Below are 22,095 nucleotides of genomic sequence, written 5' to 3'. Positions count from 1 at the left end.
AATGAACACTGATGACAACCAAGAGTGTTAATAGCACAGGGTAATACAGGTTTATTGCAATGCAGGTCTTATTTTCGTTAATCTCACCATCATTCGTAACGATAATAGTAACACTGGACTCACCAAGCTAACTCCTGAAGTCAGGGAAACATGGCGTCTTCAGGACATTGGGGAACGACGAGACAAGAAGCATGAGCAGTGACACAATCAGGCAGATTTAAAAAAGAAAAGGTCCTGTTTACTCAAACATAAAGGCTTTCTGGAAGGCAGTGACTATTGCTGTGAAACCCTCTGCATTCTTTATAAGTTGCGTTCCGGATGCTCCCATCAGGGCGATGTTTAGTCTCCCTAAGGGCAGCACGGACAGACACAGACTGCCTTTTATTCCATCAGCTGTTGACTTTTTAAACAAACTATAACCTCCATGAGCTCTGGTGATAGTGTAAGTGATGTGGATCTTGTCTTGTGTATGTGGTTGATGAATTATGCATTTGTTTTTGTTTTTTCACTATGTCTGTAAGGCAGATTGCCCCGCAGGGACATTAAAGCTTTACTCTACTCTATACTTGGAAGAGACAACAAATGGGAACATTAAAATGAACCTTTCAGCTGTTTGTCGTAAACAGTTGTACACACATTCAGCCACTACTGTTCTATGATCTGATTAAAGGTCCCATATTGTAGAAAGTAAGAGTTCATGTCTTTTTGATTACGAAGTAGGTCTAGGTGCTATATAGGTGTGAACGTATCAAAACACTCAACAGGAAAACAGAAACAGAAATATGCACAGCCTGCATTCAGAAACTGTGCCTTTTAAACAAGCTGTCAGCGCTTCTGCCTACAATTATGCAGTCAGCACCCTTAGCTCTGCACCAAGCACTGCAAAAACACTGGTTGAACTGATGCAGAAAGATGATGAGTGTGAGAGCTAACCAATCAGAGCAGGTCCTTAAAGAGACAGGAGCGCAATTATTACTGTGAAAAATAATGTGTTTTAGAGCACACATGCTTTAGACAAGTACAATTTTAACCTGAAAATTAGCATAATAGAGGGCTGCGGGGTTGACGTGTTTTTGTAGGTTAGCATCTCCTTGTTTCCCTCGATTAAAAGATGACGGGATAGCTCCGTGACAAACACAAGATTAAGATACTTACATGTATTGTTCAACAAGATAATCTTCAAAGATGAACACCTTTAATGGTTTTTGAATCGTAAAATTAAACAGCCAGAAGTTAAAAGCTAACATTAGGCTACAACCTAACAGCAGGTCACCACTAAGTGTCTTACAGTGTAGACACCTTACTGTTTGATGATTAATCCTGTAAAGGCTAGTGAGTAAATAGCCCATGGGTGGTGTGATGTGTAATGTCCCTGCCAACTTCAGTAGTTTCATTCTGCCGCTTGTTAACACCCACCATTTTTAAGACATGCAAATGCCTTGAAATTCAATTGTGGGTAAATTACTGACGTAATTTATGCCATAAAGTCAAACATGAAAATATTTTGTGGTAAACATAGACCTTATTTCAGCCATTTAACTGACAATATAATATTTAAAAAACCTGTAGACTCATTCCTGTAGAACTCCACGTGTCACCTTTAAACAAAGGAGACCTAAATGCAGACACACAGGCAGGCAACTTAACAAAAGGTTAGCATTATTAACATAAAACTGAAGTCCAAATTTGTGGCAACAAAAGGCAGAAAACAAAAAGGAGAAAATCAAGAAAACAAAAGCAATCAAAGTACAAACCAAAAACATGCTACGAATAAGGAACCAACAGCCGGAAGGACATGACAGCAACCTGGAACAGGGAGACAGAGGAGAACAGGAACAAGAGACGCACAACAAACACACAGACAAACTGACTAATAGTGAGGGGAAGACAAGGACTTACTTTAGATACACGAGGGTTGATCAACAGATAGAACACAGCTGGGCAGGAAAACAGACAAAGGGAGGAAATGAAAAGCAAAATGTGACACATGAGGACAGATCGCGATTGAAATATGGTACATGGAATGTTTTCATCCATTAATTCGAGGAAGGTTGAAGTTTCCTCATTTGTCCAAACATTTTGCTATCCGAAAGAAGTTTTACATCTATCCAGCTGATACACCCTCTTTACCATTTTCATTTTTTGACTTGTTGGCTCTCATCGTTTTTGAGGTTGCCATATTAATTACAGGTAGAATTATACTGCACAAGTTGTAGTACACAGAATTATCCTTTAATGCTGCTCTGAAGTCTACACCCACTCTGTTTTCTTCTCTTTCTACCTTAACAATCAAATGTTCATGCTGTTATTGATTTTTCTCTCTGTACTTGTTGTCCAGTGGTAATTTTTTTTTTAGATGATCATGCATCAGGTGCTGCTGTAGTCTTTCTCTTTGCTGTCAGAGATTTGTGTTGAGAGTTGTGGCTGTGCATCTTCTGCTCCACAGACAGACATGGAGGACGGGAGAAACCCCAGCATCAGGAAAAGCCTTTTCCCCCTCTTTAGCTCTAAGAATAGCTTAAAGCACAACTCAGCAGTCAAAGTCCTACCTGTAGTCGCCTCGCCCATGGTACAACACCAGCCTCCCGCGCCCTACCCTGCCTCACCAGTAATCTAACCTCAACACTACAACTGCATGCTGACTGACACGGCACTAACCACAATGAGCCGGTTTGAAATCCTCTCAAGCGCCTGGCGATTGATTGACTGAGAAATAATCAGAATTGAAGGGATTTCAAATACGTTTTGAATCTAATGCTGCACGGTGTTTGTGCATTGGTTTTGTCTCGCCATACAGTATGTCAAATGCGGTCACTTTGCATTTACATTGCATTGTCAGACGTTGATTTCATGCTGCAGTGTGTATGTGAGGCTGACACCTCTGCACGCCGAGACTCATTCTCTTCAAACAAAACGCCATGTTGTCATGCGAGGGTCATCAACTCATTTATAGGCACCCGAACCCACATATTCATCCAGACTCATACCTTTTAAAGCACAGCCGATTCAAGAGAACGGGTCATCGTCAGGTTTCAGCAGAGCTTGACGACGAGCTGATCATTTGAATCAGGCGTGCCAAATGTGCAAAATGCCACCAGGACCAGAATTGAAATTAAAAAAACGATGATTGAATAATTGCCTTAGTGAGTTATGTGCTTTTCTTTGTTTTATAACAGTTTAAATTTGATCTATTTGTCTTCAGACAAGACAAGAAAGGGAGACATAAACTTATGTGAAATTGTTACAGGCACACAGCCAACCCCAAATTTAAGGATGACGTGGCCCAAATTGGAAATCAGAAAAAATCTTCTAGGGCCCAGCCAAAATTTATTTATCACAACTCTTGATTACATCATCATTGTGATATAGGATAAGTGCCAATGTTGTGTCGAAACCCCTGACCTTGAACTACACCACTGGGTGCAGTTCAGCTGGAAAAATGGACTTCAACACAACACCAGATTACAAAAAAAGGTCACATGAAGGAAAAGTAACAGATAATTTAACTCCTGTTTTTGCCAGTTCTGATTTCCTACCTAATGTAAATATTTAATCATGAACATTTTATTTATCTGCATTTTTTTCTGTATAAATTCATCACCATTACCGTCTTTTGTCTGCCAGAGGGGTGCATGAAGAACCTCACCAGAAACTTTAACATGAGACAAATATTTTGGGATAATTAATAACAGTGCGTCTGTATTTTGTCAGGTTCCTGGTAATGGACAAGAGCACTTGTCACTGCAGAGGAGCTCCAAGTCGTCCTCTCACCACGGCAGCCGGCGGAAAAACCGGGAGCGTTCCAGAGACAGAGACCGGGAGCGGGAACAGAGCCGGGACCGGGACAGAGAGCGAGAGAGAGAGAGGGAGAGGGAGAGAGAAAGAGAGAGGGAAAGGGAAAGGGAGAGAGAGAGGGAAAGAGGGAGGGAGAGAGAGAGAGTGAACGACTGGCCACCAGACAAACCAGTGGACTCCCACTCTCAGGTACCAACATGCTGAAGACTTGGTTTGTTTTTGGTTGAAGATCATGGCCAAGAGTTCTGTCTGTCAAAATACAGTGTTGCTTTATAACTGTGACACCCCCTCAGTGTCAGACATGAATGCACAAATCATTTGAAAATCATGTTTATTCACTCGCATAATAGCTATTTGTAGGTGAAGTCATTCAAAGCGCTTTAACACCCTGATACTGCACGTATAATGTCCTTTAAAAATATGAAAGACTGTGAACAAAAATCTTAGGGGATGTCTGTTGAAAGTCAAGCAAAATTGGTCTTGAGCATTTAGTTGTGTCAATGAAAATATATTATTATTATTATTATTATTATTATTATTATTATTATTATTATTATTATTATTATTATTATTATTATTATTATTATTATATAAGAACAAGGTCATCATTTTAAATCAGCAGAGTTACACAGTTTCAACTAATCACTAAACCCATTCCCAGAACTGACACAGGATTTACAAAAAAACCAAAAAAAAAACAGGAAGGCTTTTGTTCATAAATGGAAACAAGTATTTAATATGTTTTGAAATACACAATATCTTGAAATTTGAAGGTGCAGAATCCCATAAAAGCTTCTCACAGAAACACAGATTCAATAGAGTTAAATGAAATAGAGTTAAATAGATAACAAAGAAGCGGCTCCCCACCTTGAGTTTCAAAGAGAGAATATTAGAAACAGTCTACGAAGTCTCACAAGCTGTTCATGCAATCTTGCGTTGGTCTTATGTTGAATGTTTATTTCACTTCAGTTCTGTTCTGGAAGTGTTTTCAGATTTAAACATATTTAATAAGCTAAGATAAGAATATGCTTTATTTGTACTGGGGAAGTCTCATGGTGGTTATGGTCACAATGGTCTATTATTGTGTCTTGATTTTGGTCCAAAAAATGTCTGGAATGGTTTGGTCATGTATCATCCATGCCCCCCCAAAAACAGTTTTGTTTTTTTTTTCTGATGAATGGCATGAATCACCTTTGAATCTATAATATTTCAACAAAATGAAACAAAAATTCAAACCTGGCTTTAGTCAAATTTCAAAATTCTGTTCTTCAAATTTGTGCATATTTAAACAAATTTTTATAACATCTTTTAGTGTTTTAACTGTATTTACCTGCAGTGTTGCAGCTTTTGCATGAACACAGACAGCGCAGGAAAGTCAGAGTATTTAGAGACAAACTAATGAACAGTTGTATTTGATATCTTTTGAGATTATTCATCAATTTTTTTTTCTCTCTGAACAGAGTCAACCGCTCAAGTCACTCCGCAGGCTCCTTCACCTCTCCCCTTCTTCCTCAAATCAAGGACAGCCTCCTCCTCCTCCTGCTCAAGACCTGCGCTTCCAAGCCCCCCTCCCCAACCCCCCTCAGCCCTCCTCTAAAGCGGGCTACTCCGAGGGTCGAGGACACGGCGAGAGCAGGGGCCACTCCGGGGTGAGCAGCTCCGCCCAGGCTAAGAGCCGCAAGCCCAGCTATCCCCTCCCCGGACAGATCGAGTCCAGCTGGCACGTGTCTGCTTTACAGCGGGCCGAGGGAGCTCAGTTCACCCCCGAGCAGCTGGGCATCAAGCCGGGGCAGAATGGACCCACCTTTACAAGAGCCTCCCGCACCAGGATGCCCAACCTCAACGACCTGAAGGAGACGGCGCTGTAACCCCACCCCGAACCACACCACCTCCAACACGTCTCCGTCCTGGAAGCATCTGCCAGTACATCATGGTACTGTCGTGAAAGTTTACATGAAAGCCTATTTCACTGGATCAAGTCCTCTTCAGAAACACAGTTTCATTTGACGCTCACGTCTCTGAAATCCACAAAGACTAGACATCGACAGGCCAAACACAAACACAAGTAACTGTGCTGTTTGGGGATTCAAAGACAGGAAAGAGTCCGCTCCCACTCGGGATGCCAGTACTGTATCAGTTGTATGTTATTCTCTCTCTACTTAACAAGGTTAGAACATCAGAATAAGCTGATCTTTCCTGACAAGGAGACACTGCCCATGTGGCCTCTTTGCTGCCATCTTCTGCTCACAGGACTCTACAGCAACACATCAGACAGCCGCCATCACAGCGGCGGCCAATAAACTCAAATGTTTTTCAAGCTCTGATATTTGATAAGAACAAAAAAAAAGAAGAAGATTTATATCAACATTATTTATTAAATATTTATTTGTTTTAAATTCAAGGATATAAGCTATAAATGACACAGTATGTAGGCTATATGGGAATATTATAAGGTAATATAGAATTAAATGTGTAATTGCAAGAGCTTTAGTTTCGACACAAAGAAATGCATAGATATTTATGTGTTGATAATACAATATGTCACAAGGAATATTTAATAATGGTGAATGTCCTTTTTTTGTTCAATTTGATATGTTATTAACAGATTTTCACTTTATATCATGTTATTTTTACCCTTTTTTTCTGTTTGTTTCATCCAATTGTAAAGAAATATTGCTGACTTTGTACCCAAAGTGGAAAAAAACAAACAAACATCTATATCACACCTAGTACAAATCTGCCCATCACCCTCATGACATTAGTTTTGAAGTTTTTTGACAAAGTCGGGCTATTTGTCAACAGGGTTTGGTAGCAGTAGAGCCAGAGTGAGACTGTTACATACAGTTTGTCAGTTCACCTTCATGTCCCACTCTCATTTTTAGTCTCTCAGTTGATTTATCAGCAACAAACAGCTTTCCAGCTCCATGCTGCCATGTTGGTTTTGTCTACAGCCTTAACAGCAAGTATCGGGCATCGAGACGCCGCTGCCCTTATGTAGAGAAAAGTTAACCTCTTGAAATGAGGTTCAGTTGACTCAAATGCTAAATCTAATTGTTGAAGATCTGCAAAAAAAAAAAAAAAAAAAAAAAAAGGCATACCTCACCTACAACCTTTAAGATCTTAAAGGTTAAATCTGGTGGTATTTTATATGTTTGTCAATGTCAGCGAATCCCGTGATGAGACCAAAACCAATAATGAATTGAATATACTAAAAAATTGGTGTCTGTGTATCTAAAACCTGATGTAGCTTAGAGCTCTGTGCTGTAGTTGTTGTCGGAAAATTATTAGAAACACATTTGTGAGCCGCACTGTCAAACTAGGTGACATGTACGTAATTTTCTCATGTACGCACACCATCCTGCACCTGTAAATACTCACCGGAGAGCCAAATACTTGTATGTGTTAATCCTCAGCTCAGAATAGTCCTCAACAAATGTATTATCTAGTTCTGTTTATTAGCTACAGTGCCCAGTGGTTTTAAGACAAGATTCTGAAAAAAAAATTACAAAACTAAAGTGACTAAAATCGCTAAATTGCACAATTCTACATAACGTTGCTTTAAATGAGGCCAGTCGTGCTATGTAGACCCATTATTGTTGTGACATCACTCAGTAGTGGTAGATGTCTTTTTGCCTGTTACTTCTGTTCGTCTCACACTTGGCATGACGATAGATATTCCAGTGTGTTGTAAATCTAGTCTAAGAGTAAAATAGTCAAGGAGTATTATATAAGTGTTTCAGCATCTAACAGACCTTTAAACGCATTAGGGTCTTACTCCATACATGAAGCGGGGGCTGTTTATGTGTCCGCCAACCCATTGTTGGTTCTGGTTTTGTTCATGGGATTTGTTTACAGTCCGAAGATATAACGATAATAACGCCAGACTTATCCTTTAACCAGTGTGTTTACATTTTTTCTGTGTGCATTTTAAAAGCTTGTGTTCTCAACGTTTTTGTAAAAGCCTTTTGTAAAAAAAAAAGTCTGAATTTGGTTTTCCTACTTTTTTCGCATTACAACGTTTACTTTTAATATCAACAACAGTCATGATCAGGGATGATTTTACCTAACTAGGTTAGTCATAAAAGCATTTACTTGTTGTCTACTGACCTGTGGATGATAAAAGAAACAGCGTTGTATAGAACAATACACTATCTGTGGCCTAGGGGAAATATACAGGATACTTCTCCTTCCAGATTCACTTCAGTCTGTTGTTCCTTCCTCTTCTTCTGTGGTTTCAAAGCTTCAAGTGAAAAAGAAAGGCTTATAAACCACAGAAGGAGGGAAGGAAGGAAAGCAGGTTGGATGCGTTTGTGCAAATGTCAAGCCATCTGTGGACTCGAGAGAGGGTTTTGTTTTGGAGGATTTCTTGTTTTGTTTCTCGTCTGTGGAAAGGATGAAATCACACATGCAGAAAAGAAAGTAAACTCAATTTAACCAATTGACTACATGGCTGATTGAAAGCAATAACTTTCAGAGAGAGACTCCGACTGATGCAGATTGCATTGGCTAAATAAGTGGCTAGGTGAATTGGAGCCGGATATAGCACACGGGGGGATTTCCAGTAGGAGACTGTGATTAAAGCAACTGTCCACATATGATATCAAGACATCGCTCTGCAATACATTTTTTTATTTTGGATTTGTCCTCGAGCATGACCCAGGATGGATAAAAACTGCCCCATGTTGTGTATGGTGGAAAATCCTGATTGCTAGTGATTGTAAACGACTGCTAACGTGGGTTTGTCCATATCATTAGTGGGACAGAGTGATGACAACGCTTGCCTTGCCAGTGACCCGAAGCCTTATATTAGCTTACTGACTCAACACTTCAGATGGAAATGGAGGCTTCAACCCCCCCCAGTAAGTCACATTCACTGAAAACTGAGACGAGACAGAGATTTTTTTGTTCACAGATATGAATGTGTTTCCTAAAACATCAGTTTTTTTTTTTTTCATTAAGCTGTTTCCCACTTCTTACAGGGTGTAAATAGAAATAATAGAGTGTATCTATACTGACCATTCTACTTTAAAAATGATAGGGTCTCATAATAAAAGCCAACTGTACATTTTTGAACGGCTCATGTGTTTGTTTTGTAGCACATACAGTCACAACGCGAGAACAGATTCATTCACAGATTCATTTAATCAAGGAAATAGTTTATAGATACAATAAAGAGCACAAAGTCAGAGCAATCAAACCTCTGCAGTGTGCTCCCAAAGCACCATGGGAAATTGAGTTGAAATGTTACAAAAGAAAAGGAGTTCACCACAGCACAACACCACATCTGAATATAAGTGAATCTGCCACCACTCCATCTTTGTAGTGCACTGAGGAGTGATACTTTAAAAAAAAAGTGGCTGAGATAAAGGTTGTGAAACATGAGAGAGGAAAAGGAATCACATGGATTTAAAGACATAGTCTGGCATTATTCTAAATTTGTCTTACAGTCAAAACATCCCACAAAAAGACCAAAACATGTCCTTTCTGGCTTGGTGCTTCAAAATGGTGCTTCAAAAACAGTGGAGTAAACATTGTGTTTGTATGGGATTATTTCCAGTGCGGATGAACGCACATTTGTTACACATTCAACCACACAACAGTGTCAATTATATGAACAAAACATAAACTACAGTTCATGTAGTTTATGTTTATGCTAATGAACTAACATGTCTCCAAGTGCAACAGATGGGCTCACTGATGTTTTAACAGCTTTTGTTGATATTAAAAACAGATTAGAAATACAGTAAATAAGATCTATCATTCATCTGCCAAACAACAATACCTGCTGGTATGATCAAGTCATTGATGGATTCAGTCCATTCATGGGATTTGTCGACAGTAAGACATAAAGTGTAGCATAACACCAGCTTTATCCTCTGAGGACGGTGAGGAGAGACGGAGTGCTGCAGAACTGTACATTTCCTGTTTACCATTAAATATCAGGAGAAGAAAACATAAATTGATAGACCTGTCACAGAGGGACAAGAGCTCGTCTCAGACCGGTGAATACGGCCTCCATAGCAACGCTGCATCTCTCTCTCAGTGCCTAATTATTGCTTTGAATTTATGCCATTTCGTTGCAAATGGAACAATCTATTGTGAACTCAACAAATTAAAGCCCCCAGTGTGAGACTGGTTTAACAACAATGGAGAGCCGAGTTAATGAAAGCTCATCAAGCATATCAAACAAATATTCTAATGAAATAACATAACTTAAACTGTTTGTTTGTATTTTAAAAAGGTTACAATTACAATAATTTTGTCTCAGGTTGTTTTTGTTTTGTTTTGTTTTGTTTTGTTAGTTTTTCAATGTGGGGCCAAATCTGTGGATATAATTTGAGACAGATTTTGACGATAGGGCGCAGATGAAGTTCTGGGACAAGGCCTCAGGGACGGCGGCAGGAGAGGTTTCAGATGCATTTGCTCATGCAGAGCAGCAGCTCCAGACGCAGAGCGATGCGTGTGTGCCATCCGAGCGGGAGGATGCGGATGTAACGCGCCACGATGGGCGGCCGCAGGAGGTTCTGCACAGACGAGGAGCGGTCAGAGTTCCCATAGAACACCTGAGGAGAAAGGAGAGGGATTAGTTCAGACTGTTCAGAGTGTACTGCTTTCTAGATCCAAGCTACTGCTGTTTCCACTCATAATAATAATAATAATAATAATAATAATAATAATAATAATAATAATAATAATAATAATGATTATTATTATTAGTAGTAGCAGTAGTAGTAGTAGCAGTAGTAGTAGTAGTATTGATTTTATTATTATTATTATTATTATTATTATTATTATTATTATTATTATTATTATTATTATTATTAAACAGTGAAAGGTTACATTTGCAGCTTTGTTTTTTTTGTTTTTTCCTTTTGCAGAACAACCACAAATAAATTTAATTTATAAAGGTATGAAGTAAATAAAAGCAGTTTATTTCCACTTTTGGGAGGCTGGATAAAATGAAAAATAATAAAAGACAATTACTTGGTAAAGGAACATTGTTGGCAACTTGTTTTCTATAAATCCACTATTTAATCTTTACAAGGAGCATTGTAGGTGAAACATCCAAAATAAAACTCACATTCTCAATAATTAAAGACAGTAACAGATCACATTTCATGAAATTTGATCAGTAATCATATCACCATCAGGCTGAACCGTGTAATGTTTTCAAATGGCATAACTATTTGTCAAGATGTCCTTTTGTTTCTGTCAAAATGAGACGGGATGCTACCTCTAGCTTCATGTTTTGTTTGGGGCACACGTATTCTACTTTCATTCCCGACTGGGTTGGACTCACCCTGTTGTTTCCAGTCTGGTCTTTGTAATAGATCCAGTTGAGTTTTTCGTCTGAGCGGTACTGAACGCTGTACTTGGTGATCCACTCGTCGGCATCGCAGCGGCCCTGAGTCAGGATCCCGGACACCACCATCACTTCCGTCAGGTCGATCTGCAGCCACTGACTGTTGTCCTGGAACTTAGACAGCCAGGCACACCTGGAGGAGGGACACAAACAAAGGACATACTGCAGCTTTACAATATGTATTCTCATGTGGACAGCGGCTGAGTGATTTCTTAGAAAAGATAACAGAGATTTAGGGATTAAAGGAGATAAGAAACAGGTTGACATTTTGAGTGGTCAGCTGTCCCAGTAAGTCATGAAGGTGTGACAATACTAGACTACAAAATCCAAGCAATGAAATGTAGTTCAGTTAATTATAACTTTTATAATTAACTATAAATATTAATTATAATTAGCATTGCGCTAATACAGAGGGATACGGAGAGTTAAATTTCGCTTTTATCGAAAGTAAACCTCTCGTCCAGTAGCTGGGCCTCGCACTGTACTTTGCTCGCAGATCAGCTGTTGCCCAGTTCACTAATGCGTAGGGATACAGAGGTTCTACTGTTGAGAAAATGTAGGGCCAAAAGAAAGACCGGTCTCACGGCGATGTAAAGCGGTGTGAATTTTCCCTATACAACGTACACTTGAACTGTTATAGATTTTTTTATGGTGAGCCTTGTTTTAGGTGGTTTATTGCGTTCACTGCAGTACAAAGCTGAGCATCTAGCTGGAGCAGCTCTCTACTTCACCAAACTGAGGCTGCGCTGATCGGTGATTGCAGTAGGGAACAGACCGACTATAGATATGTACTTTATATGACCCCACTTCAAAAAACCCGAACTATCCCTTTAAAGGGGGCCTTTGTGCCTTGATGGGTAACAGGAAGCCGCCTATTGGAGGTTTGCTAACACAATATTTTCAGGGGGTGTGAAGTGACCACATATTATATAGGATTAAGGTTAAGTTCTCAGACTGATGTATAACAAAAGTCCACTGTATCAGTTGTTTGTGTGGTTTATGTGAGAGTCAGAGTCATATGTTTCATTTAGCAAGTATATCCTTGCATTGCCCGTCTTATGTATATTTTAGTGTTTTAAAGCAAGAGCATATTGCATGTCAACCTCTCTAAATGCACCTTACATAATGAGAGCTAGGTTACATTTTCTCGTGGTGCGCTTTTTTCTAAAATTGTTCCTCACAGATGGCAGCAGCCCAGCCGTTTGTTTATAAGGGTCTTTTTCACTGAGACAGAACAGTCAACCACGCTTGGCAGAAGCAACATTTTGCGAGTTAAATTAAGACAAATCTCAGGATTCATTACAAGAGCTCGGGAAAAAAACATGCAGCAAATGGTTTGTTTACTGGAAATAATACGCTGACATGTTGGTTTGTACCTACCCGAAGCCCTGACTGTTGAGCCGGGCCCTGCTTGGGAGCCATGAGGAGAACCAGCCGGTGTATTGTTCCTGGTTGGAGCAGGTGATCTGGTCTGGATTCACTGATCCGGCCTCGAATCCCAGAGGCTTGTGGTAAGGACACTCTGCAAGAGGACAAGAGAGAAGTGTTGGAGACAAGTTACTAGGTTCATCTGATACCACTGTGTTGGTGTGTCCGAAAACATCATAATTAAAAGTTGCTTTCTCATGTTTTTTTTAATCTTATTTAAATACATATCAAAAAGCTCTGGATTCCAACATCATTCACTGTTATGGAGCGTTTGCTCAGTGATCCTCCTCCTGCTCATGCTGTAAAAGACATTTTCTGGTATCCCTGCCCACCTTACCCAATCAGGACAGAGAACTCCATAAAGAGGTGGTCCTGTCTGCCCCAGACTGTACGGAGAGCAGGACCATAGTGTTTGATATGTCTGGTGATTACAGCTGACATTCATGTGGTGAAATAGAGAGGAGGGAGAACATTGGTAACTGCAAAACAGACAGAAAGTTTGCCGAAACGATGCCTACAGCAGCTTTAATGTTGCACCCAGATCATCATTTTTTATTGGAACATATTCAGTCAGGTTGAGGCAGGCAGGTTAGAATACCCCCTTTCGTTAAACATGTGTTTGAAATTGTAACTTCTCCCATGTGCATATTTTTATATGACAATACCAAAATGTAGATTCTTAATTTGAATCTCTTTTGTTGACAGACATGATATTTTGAATTAGAGGTGCTCTGGATAACTGGCATTGACAATGTCCACGATATTAAAAAAAATGTGATATTTACATTGTGTTCAAAATAGATATGTGACAATAAATCATTCCTATGTCTCTGTCTCTGTTCACGCTTCATTAAAGTGGGTGGTGGTAATGCACCTTAACGCTGGTTGGCAACCATCACACAATGGAAACATAAGCCGCAGTAAACTGTTAGCTAGCCAGTGTGTTTGGCATGGATCTGCTGTGTGGCTGCTACTTATTGATTAACAACTGCTGTGCAAGATCATGTGGAAAACAAAAGACGTTTATGGTCACATAGACTCTCTCTCCACCTCTTTAAACTTGCATGACAAATTCCAGTTCATTAGACAAAACACACACAAAAAACACAATCTTTCTTTACAAAATTTCAATATATAATAGTGTTATCATGAATTATTTTGGCCAGGATAAACATCCAGGAAAGATCTGACGAAGTACAGATAGTATTTCTCAGAAAATGTTACTGAAAAAAGATTTTATCCAGCTAAAAAAACTTTTTAGGAAATAAAGAGAAACATTTTTCAAGAATGATTGTATTGTTGTCTTAAATTTGTGCTCGACAGTTTGATCTGTGGGCATTGTCTCTAGCGCAATATGTCGCGGCTGTGTTTGTCATAAATTCAACCTTTTAATATCATTCAATTTTCAGTTGAAAGACTGGCTGTGTGGATTTCACACTGAAATGTGACCAGCAAGTGATCATCACTAATCCTTCCTTGCCTTAGGTGCTTCATTTTTAATCTCTTCATCCTCACACCCTCCCGCTCGTGAAGGCCCCCCGCAGTCAGCAGGCCCAGTGTGACCTGTATCCCATCCTAAAAGCCTGCAGTTTAATTCTCCACAGTGAGAGATCAGCGATGTCCATTAGGGCGGCAGGGGGACAGATGGTCATGTCCTGCTCTCCACAGCTTTAGCTCCGTGTTGCTCCCGTGTTTTGATCAGGCAGTCTGCCCTCTCACTTTACACTGGAATCGCATGAGAGAAAGCCCTTTGTTGACGTTGAATACGCATTATGAAAACATGAATGGCAGGGCTGCACTTGAGTGAGTTTGTCTCCCTAAAGTTTCACCGGGAAAAAAAAAAAAAAAAAAGATCCGCTGTTGAAACCTGCTGCGCTTTTGTTTACTACTGGCTTAAGCCTATCTGGCACAGGGTCACATCCTGTCTAATCCCAGTATTACAACGCATACAGCAGCAGCAGCAGTAGCGCCTGTGTGAGTCAGGAGATAAGTGTTTGCATAACAGCGCCGTGAGTGATGCTGGAGTCCTCCTTAATGTGTTTCACGACTAAAATAAAACGTATTCAGGACGACTTAATGGGGAGAAAATCAAGAGGTGAGACACGAGGGAACTGGAAGTTTGCCCCACTCGTCATTTATCATCACAAGGTCCATGTCAGGGTAATTGCTGGTTTCTGTGATTGTGCGATTGGCACAGTCTATTAAGAGCCCCGTAATCTGAGTGTCATGTTCTGCGATAATGATGATCTGCTGAACTTCTTTCTCCCCTCTGTCACCCGTTGCCATGTGATTTGCGGCTCAGTTGACATGTATTGAATCAGCGAGGGGAGCCCTTTCACTGTACATCAGCTCTGCCTTCGTCTCTTCAAGCCCGACACGATTCAAGTCTTTATATCCGAGCCCAGCGAGGCTGTTTTGTTTGTGCATTTGAGCTCAAGAACAGATTTTACCGCACACACACACTGAGAGATTTGGTGGAAAGTTAAACCCTGGGCCAAGTCCTTAATGTGATGATGAGATAAAATGAGATGACATTTCCATCTGCTGATGAATCTGATGTGTTATGAGCTACTAATGGATGTCGTGGTGGGATTATATGGTCAACTGCTGTTTTTACGGTTTAAGAATGCACCTTTATTTTCAAACAAGTGAACGCTTATGGTTAACGCTGTAAGACAGAGCATCTTTAAACAAAGAATCTGCCACATATATCCATATTATTGTCCATACATCTGTCTATATTGTGTTTAGATTAATATCCAGATGCAGACCACATTCTATCAGTGAAGAGGTGAATTTAAAGGATGCACATTTCTGTTTCTTTTCAAGGCTCCATCTGCATCATCTTCTCTGAGGATGTCCAATGGAGCATGTCCACCCTGTGGTGTCAAATCTGGAGGCTAATGCATTCATGCATGTACATGTACAGCAAATATAGAGATACTTCCATCTTCATCACACACAGACACACACAGTTCTCGTCATGCATGTGCTTTGTCTATATTAAAAGATCTGTTTTGCAATCCACGGGAATTTACCCAGCAACTAGTTTAATAGTCATTCGATTATTTGTCATAAATCATTTTTGGGGCAAAATTCTCTCAAATTTCATGGTTTCAGCCTCTCAAATGTGAAGATTTGTAGCTTTACTTTGTCTCATGTTAAAGAAAACTTACTTTTCAGGGGGGATTCCATAAACAAGGACTGAAAATTCACGGATTCATGGAACAAAAGCCCCAAAAACATTGCCGTAGTTGCATTTTAATAAAATATAACAATGCCTACATGTGTCATCTCTGTCAAATAAACTGATGGATAAAAAATTCACATACTGAAAATGACGATTCTATTAATTGAGTGGAAATGAAGATTAATTCATCAACTCATAGTAAGAATAAAGCTGCAGACCTACTGCAATTCTCTTATTCTCTGTCAGCTCCATCATCTGAATCCAATCCTGCTATTTCTCTAATAATCATAATATTGTAAATGAATCAATATATAATCTAATCATAAAAAGTCAGTTAATTAGTGGGTCAAAAAAAGAGAGACTGCAAGTAATCCGCGGCTACCAGCCCCTCATACGTTGCACTGGTTGCATTTAAGATGTGACGATGACTAAATGTCTCGTCTCGGCTCATCATTCATCACCGCTTTCAAAATGCACGTTACTTTAAAAACACTATCACTAGTTTGGTTAATTAATTTCATCATCTCATCAACAAAAACATAAGTGGGTCAAAGAGTGGCTTTATTAGAGATAAAATCAGAAATCCGTGCTAAAAGTGTGACAAAAAAATCAGTTTGAAATTCAAGTGCGCTGTCACACATCTTTAAGAAAGAGCAAAATCTGTATTTGATGGTTGTTAATGTACCTGGCATGCAGTCCACGCCACGCACCATTGAGCTGGTCCCAATGGTGGAAAACTCAGTCGGGGCTTCTCCTCCTTCACAGTCACATTTGCAAGACCTGCTGGTCCACGCCTCGGTCACTCCCGCCTCGTAGAAACACACACAAACAACATTTATGGAGTAAATCTAAAACAGCATCATGTAAATGTCATTATTCTGAAACACAGCTGGTTTGCAGGGGAAAAAAAAATGTTAAGAAGCTTCTGAAGTCAACAGCAGATTTCTTCAATGGAAGTGATTTGACATTGACCAATGTCAAGAGAACTAGCTCAGATGTTTTATATTTCAATGTCAAACGTCTGTACACAAACACTGCTGATTTGAACACTCTGAGAGTTGTGTCGTCTCTGAAATCTTTAACTGCTGCTGAGGTTTCTTCGTACCTCTTGAGCCTGAATGCTGATGAACACTGCTCAGGCAGATGGACACAAAGACAAAACAAACGCCAGCCAGCCGAGGAAGCACAGAGGAGGAGAGAAAAAACAAACTGTTAGGAAACAGTAGACACTGATTGTAGGCAAACAAAATCTGTGCATCAGTCTGTCACTTCCGACATATTAAGAAAAGGTAAATAACCACAACACAGACGCGGAGAATGAAGTGTGAGCTCACCATAGGGAAAGGATTACTGAGGAAATCTGCTGTATTTGTCAATTCTCAGCTAGGAATCAGTTTGTTCTCTGAGTTTCAGAGATTTGCCCAGTTTGAGTTAGGCCTTTAAATATTTACAATCCTAAACCCAACCAGACTTTGAGCTCACAACAACCAGAGTATCAGGGCTGAAATCTCACCATTAGTTCCCAGAAGAAGCAGGGCCACCAGGAAACGCTGCACGTCGAGAACCATCTTCCAACCCGCTCCAAACCAGACGAGACCGACTGTGGACTGAACGACCAAGCCAGCAGTGATAGAGAGGCTGGATTACAATAATCCACAGGACGCTAATGGCCTTACCTAATGCCGTCCTTATCTGACAAAGCCCCTCCTACAGCTGTTCACGCGCCACCATCAACGACCCCCCAGCACCACTGCTCATTCTGGAAATCACAGGGGTCGAGTCAAAAATCCTGCAGGAAAAAACAAACAAAAAATAAACAAAACAAAAGCCAGTGTGGTTTTGTCGGTTATGTGACAGATCTGGGCTGTGTGTGCGCGACCATCCGAGTGTGAATGTGTGCGCAAGAGAGTGAGCGGGAAGGAGCTGGAGGGTGGTGATGGCTTCCGCTGGGCCTCGTGATCCAGATAATCGACCAGAAGGTCTAGTTTGGGTGAACTGATAGCTCTCCATGTGTATTTGGTGCATTTAATATATGTATTAACATGTTACGTATCATGTACAAAGAAAGAAAGAAAATACCCAGCCAAACACCTCAGGATTGTAGCCGACCTTTCCTTTCCACACGGTTCCCACAGATACAGGACTTTTACCAGGGTGTAACCACAGGAAGGAAAAACACAAGTGGAAATAATGATTGAAAAAAATAAAGCCTACATAAAGACAAGTAAAGAATCAACACATCCTTGGTCTGCACAAAACGTACACGGCTTTCATTTATTCTGGCAATTAGGCTTTTCTAAATATATAAACCCTTTTCACAGCAGACATTTGGATTTGTCAAAGCAGGAAAAGCACAGGTGTGATTTCTGACATCTATGACGGCTTCACTCCACTTGCTGAATGGCTGACCTGGCTTACCGGGGCACTTCATGGTGTGGAGCCTTTGTTAACGTTTTTCAGTCCCACCTCTGACACGCTGAAACGTTTGACGTCAGTACGGTCTATTGTAAAATAAGAGAAAAGAGGATAAATCCATAATTTCTCTGAGTGAAATTTTGCACTAATAATACCACATTTCTTGGTAAGATGCAGTCATGATGAGATTATCTCAAGAATCAGATCAGGCATAAGTGACACACAAGTGTAACATCCTCCTTTAATCTTTAATCCCATGGTGAAAACATGAACAGATGCCAAAAATCAACTTGCCCAAAGAGGTACATTAATGTTCTCTCGTCACTTTACAGAGCAATTAACCTTTGACATTTCATAAATCTCAAGAGTTAAAAAACAGATGAATAAATAACATGTGAAGATAATACTTCTGGTATCCACATGGTAGTAAAGCTGATGTAGATCATGAATTTCATCTCCTGTTTCTTTTTCTTTCTTTTCAGGCATGTAGGAGGAGACGGAAGTCTCGTATAAACATAAAGGAATTTCTTTACATTTACAGGCATTTTAGTGGTTATTAATTTTAAACTTGTTTTCTGAGTTCTGAAATATTGTAGATGATGTAAAATGACGATTAAATCCTGTTCCATCACCCGTCATGTTGCTGTGTATATTTGACTTTTCGCTGTAGATACACAGGCTGAAGACGTCTGAACTCACACTGAAGGTCTCAAAGCCGTGCGGGTGAAAGTAATTAGGCCTAATTAAAGCAAAGCTGTTTTCAATTTGCGCTCATCAAAACATCCCTTTCACTCCTCACACTCTCTTCTCCACCCTGCTCAGATTCCTGCTCTCCTTCTGAAGAGGCTGCTGTGAATCTGATCAGTTATATCATTTAATTTTGTCGGTTGATTTCTTTCAGTCACTGTGTGTTTTTGACACAACAGCTCCGGCAGAAAATATGAAAGCTCCTGTCAGAGCAGCACGCAGGACTCCTTCACAGACAAAGAGGAGGATCCGAGCGCACTCCACTCTCATCTACAGAGCTCACAAAGAGGCGAGAAAGACAGCAAAATGACTTCTGTAGATGTGTGGTGTTTAAAACTGGACCAGATATTCTTGATTTTCATCATTGGCCACAGTGCTTTTGATCAACATCTCTGATCCTAAAGAGATGCTTTTCATCTCTCCAGCAGGTCGGTCCGGCCGGGATGAGGGGTCCAGACTTTCTGACCGGTCGGCTCAGTTTTCCCAGACCAGTCCTGCTCAGACTGGTGAGCTCAGAGGCCTCACGGCTGTCGAGGACCAACAGACTAAAAACCATCACTGTGCAGGAGATTAATGCCGCTGTCACACTTGTACGACGGCGCATACGTACCAGAGCTGCTGCATGAGGATCTGAGCCTGAGCTCTGCAAGAATGTCATTTTTATTAACTTTTATTATTAAAGAGTTTGTATATTTTATATTGGCGTTTCACATGATGATGCAAAGTCAGTAAACAAAATGGGTGTAATTGCAGGTTTTGTCAAGTTCTTGATGGAAACTCCTGATGTGTGGTACATACTGGAGTAAGTTTGCTTTGTCTGAGTATACCAGATAGTTGGTGTTTGCACCTATTGGCACAAGAACCTCGAACTGGGATGGGAAGTGACTAGCGGGTTAGCATGCTGCTAACCTGCAACACAGTGTATAGCCATCATGTAAAAACTGCTTCCATTTCCTTACATTCTAATTTTTGAATGTTGTGAACTAAAATTTTCAAATGTGCATAATTGGGCTGGTTTGTTTATGCAAATGAAAACTATCACATTAAAAATGTCGCAGCACTCTCATAAACAACTAGTATAGTATATTGGGACCTAACAATGTATACCCTTGACAGCTTTAGAAAGGGTGTAAATGTCTTTTCAAATTCTAAGAGCTTTCAGAGACTTGGATTAAGCCAGATGTGCTGTATGGAGCCATTTTATTTCTTTTTTTTTTTCCAGTTTTCTACATTTTGAAATAAATCCCCATCTGCTTCAGTTGTCTAAGAGAATGCTGCTGTGCTGTGTTGCTGCAGATGTTTTGAGGACTTCACCCAACTTGAGGTGAAGCTTGAGGCTGCATAGTTAATGACAGATTTTTTTTCATGTTTGGGTGAACTTGTGCTTTAATGCTTTGCCAACACATGGATGTTGACTTGGGGTATGGGTGTGTATTAAACAGGCCTGTAAAGTTTTGAATAATTGTAGACGTTGTTCAAAATCTAACCCTTCACTCACCAGAAAACTAATTTTAGATTGAACACTGAACTGCAACTTTTTTTTTTTTTTTTTTGTAGAGAGCCAAAGTGATGCCCCTTCAAGTTTGGCCCATGGCGCTTTATTTCAGAAACTTGATGTGGCTAATGGAGAGGGGGACATTAATCCAGTTTCAATTGTGTCATGATCACAGATGTGATGTTTGTCAATCTCGAAGATGATTTTCCAAGTCTAAAACTAATGAAATTAACATAATGAAGACACACAAAGATTACACAGCCAGTAGTCACCTTTGTGAAGTTGTCACATTGAAAATCACCTAAACCTGTGTCTTAACCATTGTAGCACTGGTTCTGTATATTTAGCTTGCTTGTGAAATACCCCTTCACAAATCTGTAGTTGTCAATATGGCCACTTTGTGATTTTCACCTTTTGTTAGTACTTTGTCTTTGCTGATTTGGCGGCCATGTTGGTGTCGGGTAAACTGACTCTGCAGTAGACCCGTTCCCCCCCCTAGCTTGGCTTTGATCCAAATGAAGAAAAAATCTAGTGGTGGCATTCAAAAACTATCCCCTGCTATATAGGCTGTGTTCCAATTCAGGGTCTGCATCCTTTAAAGGGTCGGCCTTCGAAGGCCGCATCAACCACTGTTGAATGGGACACTCTAGCCTTCGGAGCACTTCCTGGTTGCGTCACCAGATGTTCCCGCCCTTACCCTTAGGTCGCAATTTGTGCCGCCCAGACTCACCAAAGTGATGTTGTTTTCTTTCTTATTTTCTTCTTTTTAGGGTGTGCAAAGAATCTTGGGATATGGGAAGCTGCAAAGGACAGTAGCAGTGCATCCTCCAAAAAGACAGAAAAAGAAGGCCACATTTGTGGGCTGCATTTGAAGGAGCCTTCAAAGTGGGACAGCTTTTGCATTGTGATGTAATTAGCCTTCATATGCGTCCTTTGAAGGATGCAGACCCTGAACTGGGACACAGCCATTGTTGCTTCATTGACGATAGGCCTAATGCTGTTTTCTGTTACAACTGTTTCCAGCGAATTCATGACATAAAACGTGACGTCAGTTACGTACAACGTGAGGCTTCAGATAAAAATCCCAGAGCCTGCGAGAAGGGGGAATGGAGCGAACAGGCGATTTTAAGCTGGTTGTATGCGTTTAAAAAACATGTTGAGCCGCAAATTTCGGTTGAGAAACGAAACTTCTGACTTCACGACAAACTGTGACTTAGTTGACTGGAAAAAAAATATCTTGTAAATTCACAAACGCCATTTGATTCATGGCACAACTAAAGCGGGATCAAAACGTATATTTATCTCTCCCCTCCTATACCATGTTCCTCTGAAATAAGGTCCCGTGAGGCAAACCGGAAAGGACGCGACGACTGTTATAATCCACAGGAACTTTAAAAATGTCGTCGTAATGATCCCCCTCGTCCCTGCGAACTCAGTAGAGTGAACAGAGTGGTGTGGGCAGTTACCTGTGGAACACCTCAGAGGTATCTTAAGGTGGAGCAGCGGGTCCTCCCCGCTGTGTGCGGTGGTTTCTGTGGTTTCCTCCACCTGTGATGTCTCCGCCTCCTTCCTGAGCCCTCCGCTCCTCCAGCAGCAGCAGCAGCAGCAGCTCCTGCACTGTCCGCAGCTCCTCTGCTACCGTTACTAATACCTGTTATACTT

The 22,095-nt window shown here is 40.4% G+C and overlaps 2 protein-coding genes and 1 long non-coding RNA gene across 15 annotated transcripts in view; 2 read left to right on the top strand and 1 right to left on the bottom strand.

The window, feature by feature from the left end:
- Positions 1 to 6,886, top strand: part of cdkl5 (cyclin-dependent kinase-like 5) — a 44,897-nt gene extending 38,011 nt beyond the window's left edge. For 2 of the 5 annotated variants that reach the window (XM_037095213.1, XM_037095210.1), the window contains 3 exons: positions 2,447 to 2,608; positions 3,712 to 3,984; positions 5,256 to 6,886. In XM_037095213.1, coding sequence (XP_036951108.1) covers positions 2,447 to 2,608; positions 3,712 to 3,984; positions 5,256 to 5,663 — 843 coding nt within the window. In that variant the 3' untranslated portion in view covers positions 5,664 to 6,886. The remainder of the gene's footprint in view (positions 1 to 2,446; positions 2,609 to 3,711; positions 3,985 to 5,255) is intronic. The other 3 variants (XM_037095212.1, XM_037095211.1, XM_037095214.1) reach the window with 3 other exon arrangements.
- A 2,023-nt stretch (positions 6,887 to 8,909) lies between these two features.
- On the bottom strand, positions 8,910 to 22,038 carry rs1a (retinoschisin 1a). 9 transcript variants are annotated; one of them, XM_037095226.1, is made up of 9 exons: positions 21,900 to 22,036; positions 18,186 to 18,277; positions 17,856 to 17,919; positions 17,290 to 17,565; positions 16,882 to 16,907; positions 16,462 to 16,585; positions 12,539 to 12,680; positions 11,096 to 11,291; positions 8,911 to 10,358 (listed from the first exon to the last, which is right to left on the bottom strand). In XM_037095226.1, exons 4-9 carry the CDS (start codon positions 17,342 to 17,344, stop codon positions 10,206 to 10,208), a joined length of 696 nt encoding a protein of 231 aa, XP_036951121.1. In that variant the 5' UTR covers positions 17,345 to 17,565; positions 17,856 to 17,919; positions 18,186 to 18,277; positions 21,900 to 22,036; the 3' UTR covers positions 8,911 to 10,205. The 9 variants fall into 9 exon arrangements, with proteins under 9 accessions (XP_036951126.1, XP_036951121.1, XP_036951125.1 ...); XM_037095230.1 differs by lacking the exon at positions 17,856 to 17,919 and having other exon boundaries at positions 17,290 to 17,383; positions 17,453 to 17,535; positions 18,195 to 18,277; XM_037095231.1 differs by lacking the exon at positions 17,856 to 17,919 and having other exon boundaries at positions 8,910 to 10,358; positions 17,290 to 17,383.
- LOC119017980 lies at positions 19,367 to 21,026 on the top strand. Its single transcript, XR_005074624.1, has 2 exons — positions 19,367 to 20,262; positions 20,496 to 21,026. It is a non-coding gene; the product is annotated as an uncharacterized LOC119017980 (long non-coding RNA).
- Positions 22,039 to 22,095: the final 57 nt, after the last annotated feature.

This window comes from Acanthopagrus latus, chromosome 4 (assembly GCF_904848185.1).
Source record: "Acanthopagrus latus isolate v.2019 chromosome 4, fAcaLat1.1, whole genome shotgun sequence".
In the NCBI taxonomy this organism is placed as follows: domain Eukaryota; kingdom Metazoa; phylum Chordata; class Actinopteri; order Spariformes; family Sparidae; genus Acanthopagrus; species Acanthopagrus latus.
Note: the sequence above shows the minus strand (reverse complement) of the source record. Positions and strands in the feature narration are given on the sequence as shown.

What these genes read in the sequence shown, in the direction of transcription:
- rs1a (XM_037095223.1), bottom strand. Translation starts at nt 17,344, where the DNA reads ATGGTTCTCGACGTGCAGCGTTTCCTGGTGGCCCTGCTTCTTCTGGGA. An exon ending in TGGCGTGGACTGCATGCCAG is followed by an intron (nt 12,681 to 16,461) that starts GTACATTAACAA and finishes GTCCTCTTGCAG; the next exon opens with AGTGTCCTTACCACAAGCCT. An exon ending in CTCAACAGTCAGGGCTTCGG is followed by an intron (nt 11,292 to 12,538) that starts GTAGGTACAAAC and finishes TCCCTCCTCCAG; the next exon opens with GTGTGCCTGGCTGTCTAAGT.